General features: G+C 35.1%; 2 protein-coding genes across 2 annotated transcripts; both read left to right on the top strand.

The window, feature by feature from the left end:
* On the top strand, nt 1-8,757 carry LOC110878297 (bifunctional 3-dehydroquinate dehydratase/shikimate dehydrogenase, chloroplastic). Its single transcript, XM_022126574.2, has 10 exons — nt 1-501; nt 3,509-3,614; nt 5,114-5,332; nt 5,801-6,141; nt 6,223-6,286; nt 6,509-6,617; nt 7,646-7,795; nt 7,960-8,108; nt 8,208-8,370; nt 8,500-8,757. Exons 1-10 carry the CDS (start codon nt 287-289, stop codon nt 8,541-8,543), a joined length of 1,560 nt encoding a protein of 519 aa, XP_021982266.1. The 5' UTR covers nt 1-286; the 3' UTR covers nt 8,544-8,757.
* An 870-nt stretch (nt 8,758-9,627) lies between these two features.
* LOC110874571 (CENP-B homolog protein 2-like) lies at nt 9,628-10,661 on the top strand (the record flags this gene model as incomplete). The annotated part of the gene is made up of 2 exons (XM_035977008.1): nt 9,628-9,898; nt 9,994-10,661. Coding segments are annotated over exons 1-2 (939 nt in total), but the record flags the coding sequence as incomplete, so codon positions are not given.
* Between the last annotated feature and the right edge of the window lie 1,137 nt (nt 10,662-11,798).

The raw sequence follows: 11,798 nt of genomic DNA, 5'->3' as shown, positions 1-11,798 counted from the left end.
ACAAATCACCAATTTATTTATATTTTTTGCAGGTTCAATGTGGGGTTCTTCACGTCCACTTGCACAGATTTGACTTTTTCAATGCCATTAAAATAACATAGATTTACATCTTCCCCAACAGCTAATACCTGCCACATTCACAAGTCATTTAGATTTCCACGTAGGACTCACCAACCCCCAATTTCTTACCAACTTTTTTGCGTATTTAAACACCGAATCAAAACCGTGATTAACCAGAATCAAATTTTTGTGATTTGGGTTTTTGGTTGGTTGGAGATTAAGGGTGATGGGTAGTCTCGGCGTGTTGAGAAAAACAACAATGGTGTGTGTGCCGTTGATGAGTCATTCCGTCGAACAGTTGGTGGGTGATATGTTTCAGGCCAAGAATGAAGGTGCTGACCTTGTGGAAATCCGGCTTGACTTCTTGAAGGAGTTTGATCCGGTGAAAGATCTCCGGACGATTGTCGGTTGTAGACCGCTTCCGATTGTCGTCGTTTACCGGTATGTGTAATCATCAATGAACTTCGTACAAGTAGTATGTTAACGTCGTATTCTCACCTTTTATGTCTACCAGTGTTTCTCATGGTTTTCTTAAAATATAAGTTATCAGAGCATGTGTAAAGGGACATTATCATAATGCTTCTCCTTTGGGTACGGACACGTGACACTTGGGGCATTATTAGAGGCGTAAACAAGCCCAGAGGCTCGAGAGCTACTCTTTATCGGCTCGGTTAAAAGCTCGAATGAGCCGAGCTTTAACGAGCTCGAGCCCGAGCCTGTAATAGAGCTCGTTTAGTTATCGAGCCCGAGCCCGAGCTTGAATACTTATACAAAACTCGTTTATAATATAATACTAATGACGATAACATTGGCGAGCCGAGCTTTGGCTTGTTTAAGCGATATTGAAGCGAGCTCGAGCTGGACTTTTAACTCGTTTGAGGTTGTTCTCAAAATAGCCCGAGCCAAGCTCAGCTTTGGGTTTTACTTGCGAGCCCAGCTCGAGCTCAAATAAGTAGGGTCGAACCGAGCCGAGCTCGGGCTCGACCCGGCTTGTTTACACCCGTAGGCATTATGAACGTGAAGTTAGAAAGGGCTTAATGGTATAATGCTCTTGCAATGATTACGTAATTATTATTATTTTTTAGAAAAATAAAATAAAAAACAAAAGCAAACAATTCTATTGGACAAACCAAAATCATCTGGGCGTTTCTACAAACACGCCATTCGAAATTTTGGACGAATCACACCCATGGGGGCGGTGTACATAGCGTTTTGGGGCGTGAAATCATAAGAACACGCTCACTTCATGTTACCACTGTACATGGTAATTTTAATATCACTTTTTTCTAAAAAGACAACTTGAAATGTAATTAATTTTTAAATGTAGAGCATGATATTTTATCTTACTTCGTACATATTTATTTTTTTGTGGATTATTACATGTCAACTAGCATATAAAAGATAATTTAGAAACTCAAATTATTCAACGTGTATATGTCTTGTGGTTTAAGCCATTCAAATTTAAATTAGCTGTTAAATTATATTAAAATTCTTTTTTAGTTGGCTTTTGTTAACCTGTCAAAACAAATTTCCAAATACAAAAAGGCTTATCATTTTCACTAATTTTTCATGTAATTATTATATTTTAAAAAAAAAACATTTTAACAGAATACATTGCGAAATGTATAGAAACGTGTTTAACACCATAATTTTTTATTAAGGATTCGTTTAAGCATGGAGAGAAATGGATTAAGTGACTACTTAATTGATTAATTATGTTTTGTAGTTATTTACTTAAAATTGAGTTTTCACTTTTTATTTCAAGCTGATTTGTTTGAATGGTACTCAATCCATTTACGTATTCAAACACAAAACACATATTATTGTGTGACATTCTTGACTTTTGGAAAAAATATTAACGATGTTTAATTTTATTTGTTGCTTGTAGTTTACCTTTCAATTTCATGTGTGTGTATCTTTTTTCCAGCTATTAGAAATTTATTATTATTATTTGCATCTATATAGAAAAAACAAAATCAGAAAAGCCAACTACACAGAATCTGCAGATGCTTTTGTCTTTATTTCTACTTGATTTTCTATGCCAACTTGCAATTTGCTCATGGTTTCCAACACATGTTTTTGGTGATGTTATAATACTGATGTATAATGACATTTTTTATTATTACTTAAATAAAAAAATATATTAAATTTAGGAAAATGTATTATTTCCTAATTATGAAATTAAATTTTAATATATTCAATTTTTTTTTATATTTTTCATAGGTAACTCAGATATTAATTTCATGATTATATAAGTAAACTGATACACTTATTTGGATCCAATGATTTTATTTATTTAATATATGAATAATTGGTTTATCTTTGTGAGGGGTTATGGGCCCCTAGCATCATTGTTAACCACAGTTGCAATATCCAAAACTGAAAATTGTGTAGGACCTTGATACATTACAATTGCACATCACCAGCAGCTACCAATCCCCACATCACCCTTATCAGTTTTGAGAATTCTATCAATTGTAAAGCCCACATTAATAAATATTTTTTTCCTATAAACATTATGTATCAACCCAAGGTTGATGGGTTGAACCTGACACGAACCAAAAAATTATACAACAGCAAACAACAACTAGGGCTGTAAACGAGTCGAGCCAGGGTGGGGTCGAGCTCAAGCTCGAAATTAATTCAGGCGGCTAAACTTGGCTTGAGCTTTACGTCGGAGTTAAACGAGCCTAAGAACGAGCCAATGAGCCGAGCCATGGGCCGAGCCGAGCTTAACTCGAGCTGGCCTTGGTTATAAAAATGAGCCAGCTTGGTGCACGTCATCTTAAATTGAGTTTTTTTAGCTAGTTTTTCTCGAGCTTCTTTCGAGCGAGCTACGAGTCGCAAGCTTTATGAACAACCCTAACAACAACCATACCCAGAAATCATGTCACAAACATGAACCGCAAAATACACATGTATTCGTGGGTTCACACACAAACATGACCCGTTTAACCTATACCCATATCTTTTTATTCATTTCAAATGTTGGCCACAAAAATATCCAAGTATTTTAAAATACAACACATATCGTTTAGCTAAACCCCTCACAAAGATATTGGATATTGCACTTGTGGTTATTATTAAAATAAAAAAATTATGGATCCAAATAAGTGTATCAGTTTTTAAAATAAGAAGATAAAACACATTTTTAAAAAGTTAAATAATAAATAAATGGGATAAATGGACCCATGAACCCGCAGGGTTGACACGAACACATATCGTTTAGCTAAACATGTTCGCAGGTCAACCTGGAACTGACCCAAACCAGTTTCGACTAAATCTAAGCCTGCAAATTTCATGTTAATTTCACGTCGTCTTAAAAAAATCAGATCCCTACTCATAAGCAGTAATAATGGCACCCAAAATAGTATTTTTCCCTGTTTCTTGCATCTGGCTATCAATTCCATTTGGACAGTTTAATTAAATATATTAATCTTATTTTTAGACCAAAATGGGATGGTGGTTTCTATGATGGTGATGAGAAGTCAAGGCTAGAAGCACTTATGCTTGCCAAAGAATTAGGAGCAGAATATATTGACTTGGAGCTTCAGGTAATGATCAAATTATCCAAAAACTTTATGTATACATAAATATCAACTTATTATTGTCTAAGCAGTCAATAGTGGTGCTATAGCGGTTAGCGGACCTCAAGGTGTGTAGTGGTCCAAATAGCGGTGGCCTATAGTGGTTCCGCTATTAGCGGCGCTAAATACCGCTATAGCGGTGGCCTATAGCAGTTATAGCAGTAACGGTGTTTGATTGTGTTAATTCTAGAATTAGATACTTCAAAGTTACTATTAGTATTTGATTTGCAACAGGTTTTTGATAATGGAATGATATTACTATGAATTTTGATATTACTATTAATATTTTTCAAAGATATATTTATATATACATACATGACAAAAAATATAACGTGCGTTATTATCATAGAACGTGCGTGATTATAGTCCCATGCGTGATTATGTGGTCCCATGCGTGATTATGTGGTCCCATGTGTGATTATGTGGTCCCATGCGTGATTATACCCCTGATCCAACGGTTACCATTGTCTCCTACGTGATGTATGATAAGGCTTTTTGTATGTTAACCTTACTCTAGGGAAAGTATAATGTACTTCAAGGCTTAACCTACATTAACATACATGACAAAAAATATAACGTGCGTTATTATCATAGAACGTGCGTGATTATAGTCCCATGCGTGATTATGTGGTCCCATGCGTGATTATGTGGTCCCGTGCGTGATTATGTGGTCCCATGCGTGATTATACCCCTGATCCAACGGTTACCATTGTCTCCTACGTGATGTATGATAAGGCTTTTTGTATGTTAACCTTACTCTATATATAGAGTAAGTATAATGTACATCAGGGCTTAACCTACATTAACATACATGACAAAAAATATAACGTGCGTTATTATCATAGAACGTGCGTGATTATAGTCCCATGCGTGATTATGTGGTCCCATGCGTGATTATGTGGTCCCATGTGTGATTATGTGGTCCCATGCGTGATTATACCCCTGATCCAACGGTTACCATTGTCTCCTACGTGATGTATGATAAGGCTTTTTGTATGTTAACCTTACTCTATATATATATAGAGTAAGTATAATGTACATCAGGGCTTAACCTACATTAACATACATGACAAAAAATATAACGTGCGTTATTATCATAGAACGTGCGTGATTATAGTCCCATGCGTGATTATGTGGTCCCATGCGTGATTATGTGGTCCCATGTGTGATTATGTGGTCCCATGCGTGATTATACCCCTGATCCAACGGTTACCATTGTCTCCTACGTGATGTATGATAAGGCTTTTTGTATGTTAACCTTACTCTATATATATATATATAAATACATAAATTATGCATGGTATAAAAATTACCGCTATATCACCGCTATACCACCGCTATAACCTATATATCATATAGCGGACCTTGACCGCTATTCGATTTTGGACCGCTATAACTGCATAGATTATTGTTACTATTATAAGGTTGTGATTTCAAAGAATCTTAATATTTTTACTTCTATTCAGGTAGCTTCTGATATCATGGAAGAACACAAGCTTGGTCAGCAAAGCAGTTCCAAGATAATAGTATCTTGTTTTGTGGACAGAATCACATCTTTGAAGGAGGATTTAAGCCATCTTGTAACAAGGATGCAATCAACTGGTGCACATATCATCAAACTTGTTGCGACCGCAGCTGATATCACAGAATTATCAAAAATCTTTCATTTGCTTTCACATTGTCAGGTACTTATTTTTGTATAATTTTTTCTAGGGGAAAGTTACTGTACAAATAAAGTTAAGGTACTAAACGTACGAATAGCATGAAAAAGCAAAAAGCACACGGTGGCATTTTTATAATTATCTGCTTGTAGGGTAATTATCAAAATTACTCTACAAATGATACTGTAGAGTAATTTTGTAAAATGTTCTTGTAGAGTAATTTTGATCTTGTAGGGTAATTATCAAAATTACACTACCCCCCCCCCCCCCCCCCCGGGAACAAAATTACTCTACAAAAGATCAAAATTACTCTACAGGATCATTTGTAGAGTAATTTTGATAGTTACTGATAATTACGAAAATGCCACCGCGTTTTTTGTCTTTTTCTTCAGTTCGTACGTTTTGTACGTTAACTTTATTTGTATTTGATCTTTTACCATTTTTTCTATTGCCAAATGTCTTGAAGACTCATGTATGTTTGTATCCATGCAGATACCTTTGATTGCATACTCAACGGGGGAGCGGGGGCTAATTAGTCATTTACTAGGTCCAAAATTTGGTGGTGTTATAGTGTATGGATCACTTGAAGGAAAACAAGTAGCTGGTCTACCAACACTTGCCAGCCTTAGAGAAGCGTATGGAGTTGAGAATATTGATGCGGATACGAAGGTGTTTGGGCTAATCTCAAAGCCGGTTAGCCATAGCAAAGGCCCTATTTTGCATAATCCTACTTTTAGACACGTGGGCTTCAACGGTGTTTATGTTCCAATGTTTGTGGATGATCTTAAACAGTTTTTTAATGTTTATCAAAGTCCCGACTTTGCGGGTTACAGGTATGTGTATATTCTTAAATGTTAACCGTAACATTTCTAAATCAAGTATTGCCAAGTTTGACTTTTGATCATTACTTGAAGTGTTGGAATACCATACAAGGAAGCAGTGATGGAATTTTGTGATGAAGTTCACCCTCTTGCTCAGGTTGACATCAACATCTTAAAAATTTAATTCTTTTTTTTTAATTTAAAAAACTAATCGTTTTTTTCAAAAAAAAAATAAAATAAAATAAATAATAATAATAATAATAATAATAATAATAATAATAATAATAATAATAATAATAATAATAATAATAATAATCATAACTTATGTAATGTTGGTTCCTTTGTACCAAAATTTAACCAACATTGTATCCTTCTCCAGTCTATAGGCGCGGTTAACACTATTGTAAAAAGGCACAGCGATGGGAAACTGATTGGCTATAATACAGATTGTGAAGCTTCTATAACAGCAATTGAGGATGCTCTAAAAGGTACTAAAAAGCAAACTTTAATGTCGGTAATGAATAATGTATGGGTTAGATGGGTCCTGTTCACAGGTTGGCAGGTCAAACCCATCACGAACCCGAACATGACACAAGTTTTCACGGGTTGACACGAACATGACCCTTGTAACCCGAAAATTTATGTATTTTGCATATAGTTACTTTGAAATTACAAATTTACAATCACATATATAAATCTGCATAATATAAGTACGTTTAAACTATTAAACTTGATGCACAATCTCTTTTATTTTATTTTTTTTAATTTCGCACAATATATTCATTTCGTTATAGTCATGACATAAAAGAACACTATAAAAGATAAATAATAAAAATATGACTGGTTTAGTGGGCCAACCGGCCAGGTTGACCCGAAAACAACCCGTTTAGCAATCATGTTCGTGGGTTCGACCAGAAATTGACCAACCCCGTTTAGACTAACTCCAAATACGCAAATTTCACAGTCCTAGAATCATAGTTGTTAAAAGCCATCGTCTCTTGCGCCTAGGCCCGTTTTTCAGGCGAGGCGAGGTAGTTGCGCTTTTAAGTCGAGGAAATTGCGCTTTAATTCTCTACGTGATGGTTCAGGCGTAGATTCCGGAGAGTTTCCGGCCAAATTCTCTAAATTCCGACAAGATTCTAGCCATATTTCTACTTTTATCCAAGGAAAACTACTTTTCTACGCTAATACACTAATATTTTTAGAACCTTTGGTTCTAAATAGATGATATATAGTTTTATATAATAGATTTTTTTTATTTTATTTGAAGAATAGTATTCTTTTTTCTAATACATAATATAGTTTAACTTTTTTTCATTATGCGTATAATTTTTCTCAGGCCCTCGCTTTTTTTGCGCTTTGCGCCTAGGCCCCAGGCGAGGTCTATGCGCCTTAAGTGCGCTTAGCCGCTTAGCGCCTTTAATAACTATGCCTAGAATAAATAATTATCATGTACATTTGCTCATATGATGTTACTTTTTTTCTTTAACTAATAGTAATCATACTTTAATTGCAGCTCGAGGTCTCGTAAATGGAGAAGCATCCCTCCCTTCCCCTCTTACCGGAAAACAGTTTGTGCTGGCTGGTGCTGGTGGTGCAGGGAGAGCTTTGTCATTTGGCGCCAAAATTAGGGGAGCCCGCGTTATAGTTTTTGATATTGACTATGGTATGTGTTTATATATTTATCAACTCTTAATGTTTGACTTTGAAAAGTCAAATATACCTATACCTATATTAACAATGATATTCTTTACTGTCACAACGATTTTAAGTATATTATATATACCTGCTGAATAATGAAAATTAATATTACATTTTTTGTTTTTAAAGATAGAGCAAAATCACTAGCTCTAGCTGTGTCGGGTGAAGCTCGGCCATTTGAAGAGTTGGCTAACTTCAAACCAGAGAAAGGTGCAGTCCTCGCCAATGCAACACCAATCGGGATGCACCCAAATAAAAACCGAATCCCTGTTCCCGAGGTTTGTTATCCTCCCTCATATTAACTGTTCTTGGAAAATTTGAATGCTCTTGTTGGGGTTGTATTAGTGACGACAAGTGCCTTCTTTCTATTGTTTTAGGAAACCTTGAGAGATTACTCTGTTGTCTTTGATGCTGTTTACACCCCTAGAAAAACTACACTTTTAACAGACGCCGAGGCTGCGGGCGCTATTATTGTTAGTGGGGTCGAGATGTTCCTCCGGCAGGCGGTTGGGCAGTTCAATCTTTTCACTGGTGGCAAAGGTACTTTTAAAAAAAATGATATTTAAAAAAAATGATATATTTATAAATAAATTGATCATCTCATGTTCTAATGTGGGTCCTTTTGTGTTTTTATCATCTGATATGTGGCTTCTTGTTTGTTTATTGCAGCACCTGAGGAATTCATGAGAGATATTGTTTTATCAAAGTTCTGATTGATTGATTGATTTAGAAGAAAATATATTGATTTATGATTAATAATCAAACAGATCCTAGAGTTCAGTATCAAATGAAGAGATTTTGATATGAACATGGGTTGCTGTTGTTCATTGTTTGGATACAATCTGGTGTATATTTGTAGACAGACCCCTTATGTTGTACCAACTCTTGATCATCTCTTGATTTTTTATTTAATATTTTTTATCCTTGTACTCTTATTTAAGCTAGACCTCTTTACATATATAACCTTGGTTTAAAAAAAAACCAAGAAAGATCAATGGTACTTAGAGCATCCACGTCGCAGATCATGTGGATGCGTCCGAAATCCCAAACCAACCCTCAAAGACTTGATTTGCCTTGAAAGTGTGGTGTGCAAGCCGGTCCGGGAAGTTTGGTCCGTCACCGAGGACTTGGTCCGGATGGTTTATGGTGGGTCCCTTCCTCATGATTGTTGAGGTTAAGTAAAGAGAAAAATGTTCGGATAGTCCCTGTGGTTTGCCATTTTTCACCTTTAGTCCCTAACTTTCTAAAATTACATCTATAGTCCCCACGTTTTTTAATTTCGTTCCCGGATAGTCCCTGGCGTGAATGGGGGTTAGTTTTTGGTGTTAGGTGCGTATGAAACAACAAAAATACCCAATACCCTTACCGTCAAATTAATAATTAAAAAGTTAAAAAAAATTAATTAATATTTTACAATTTACAGTAGAAACTCTATAAAATAATACACTTGGGACTACCAAAATTTATTAATTAAAAGAGTTATTAATTAATCGATAAATTAATAATTATTAATTTATATATTAATTAATATTTTATTAATTTATAGTAGAATACTTAGTTTACAAACACCTTTCAAGCTTCCACTTAATTATTGTATACAATGCATGTATATCAAATGAACGGCCCAATTTGAAAGAAACCTTCAATCTCCCACCTTATTATGCTTCTTGTGTTCAATGTATCACTTTATGGACATTAAAAATATTTTCTATATAAATACAAAATCAAAATAGGTTAACAAAAACAAATCATACACACAACATGGCTTCCCATCTTAAAGGTGTGAAAAAAACAACAATGACAGACGAGATTCGAAGAGCATTATGCAAGCACAACAAGGATAACCCAAGTCTCACTCAAAAGCAATTGCAAGAATGGGTTCATAGTAACTACGGTTTGCAGGTGAGTCAAGCGACAATATCGAATACAGTTAAGCGGTCTTTAGAGTATCTCTCACTTGCTCCCGAAAGAGGCGATGTTAAGCGACACAAACCGGCAAAATTTCCTGACCTAGAAAAATCTCTCTATGAATGGATTCTTCAATATCAAGAACATGTGAATATGACAGGTGAACTAATCATCGAGAAGGCGAAAAAGTTCATGAAAGATATGTATCCAGTGGATACTCCAGACTTTACTTTTTCTATTGGTTGGCTTGGAAAGTTCAAAGCAAGATACGAAATGTTGAATTATTTTTTTTGCCACCAAACACAACTTCAAAAATTCAACCTTGTGACGCGGGGATCATACGAGCTTTTAAGATGCATTATCGCCGTCGATTTTATAGAAGTCTTTTGGAGGGTTATGAATTAGGGGTTCCAAATCCAGCAAAAATAAATGTATTAGATGCAATGAATCTTGCAATTTCAGCATGGACTATGGATGTTCGTGCAAATACAATTGCGAACTGCTTTCGTCATTGTAAACTTCGATCAACAGATAACATGACTTTTGAGAACTCGGATGAAGGTGGTGAAAGCACTCAAGAACTCCAGAATTTGATCAAAGAGTTGGGTTATCGCAATGCAATGGATGTCGAAGATGTTCTGACTCACCCAGAAGAAAATGTTGTTGCACAGTTGTTGACTGATGAAGAAATTATTGAAAGCGTTATTGGAATTAATAAAGATTATATCAATGAAGAAAATGATGAAAGTTCTACAATAGAGCCCCCTTCGCGAAACGAAGCTATTAAAGCGGCAATCACATTGAACAATTTCTTGTTGAGCTATGAGAAAACAACACCAGAAGTTCTTACCATGCTAAGGAAAATTAGAGACGAGATTCAATGGGAAATTGATTTCAACAAAAAACAAAAGACAATTGAGTCATTTTTCAAGAAACCTTCATAAATCATTCATGTAATATGCTATATATAAGGAATTATTAATTTATATTTTATGGGTAAAGTTCTTGTACAAATAATCTTAACATACTAAACATACAAACTGAAGGAAAACTCAAAAGGACAAGGTCGCATTTTTGTAATTATCAATAACTATCAAAGTTACTCTACAAATATACCTAAAAAACCTAAAAAAAACCTAACCCCCTCCCCCCCCAACCCCCAAAAACCTAAACCCCCCACCCCACCCCCACCCCCCAAGAACCTAAAAAAAACCTACCCCCCACCACCCTCAAAAACCTAAAAAAAACCTACCCCCCCCACCACCACCACCACCACCACCCAAGCTAAAATGCTAAAAACTAAACCCCCCAAAAAACCTAAAAAATCTAAAAAAATAAAAAAAAACACACAAATTATTTTATTTTTTTTTAACATCTTTTACTAAAAATTCGCTACTTTTAGGTTTTTTTTTTTTTTTTTTTTTTTTTTTTTTTTTTTTTTTTTTTTTTGCTAACAAAAGATAGCGATTTTTTAATAAAAAATGTTAAAAAAAATTGTGTTTTTTAGGTATTTTTGGTTGAGTTCACATTTGTATAGTAACTTTGATAGTTGGTGGTAATTATTGGATTTTATCACCCCTAACTATTGGCTATTGGCCGCTGCCACCCCCAACTATCACTTTGACGCCTGTCACCCCTAACATAACACTTAGTGTGTTTTGTCACCACGCCGTTAACTGATTACTAACTTTTGATCCTGTTACTATACTTTTAGGAGTGTCTTAAGATCCCTAAAACCTTCCTAAATCCCTATGACACCCCAAAAGTAGAGTAACAGGATCAAAAGTGAGTGATCAGTTAACGACGTGGTGACAGAAAACACTAAATGCTAAGTTGTGGGTGACGGACGACAAAGTGATAGTTGGGGGTGGCAGCAGCCAATAGCCGATAGTTTAGGGTGATAAAATCCAATAACCCTTACAAAAATGTCACATTGTCTTTTTGAGTTTTCCTTCAATTTGTATGTTTAGTATGTTAAGATTATTTGTATTTGATCTTTTGCCTATATTTTATATGGGGTCTAAAGAAATTATCAAAAATGTATTATCTTATAATTTTAG

Source organism: Helianthus annuus, chromosome 9 (genome assembly GCF_002127325.2).
Source record: "Helianthus annuus cultivar XRQ/B chromosome 9, HanXRQr2.0-SUNRISE, whole genome shotgun sequence".
Lineage (NCBI taxonomy): Eukaryota > Viridiplantae > Streptophyta > Magnoliopsida > Asterales > Asteraceae > Helianthus > Helianthus annuus.
This window is presented reverse-complemented; position numbering and strand designations above follow the sequence as displayed.

Coding starts and splice junctions, on each gene's coding strand:
- LOC110878297 (XM_022126574.2), top strand. CDS start 287: ATGGGTAGTCTCGGCGTGTTGAGAAAAACAACAATGGTGTGTGTGCCG. Junction 502..3,508: donor CCGATTGTCGTCGTTTACCG/GTATGTGTAATC, acceptor TCTTATTTTTAG/ACCAAAATGGGATGGTGGTT. Junction 3,615..5,113: donor ATATTGACTTGGAGCTTCAG/GTAATGATCAAA, acceptor ACTTCTATTCAG/GTAGCTTCTGATATCATGGA.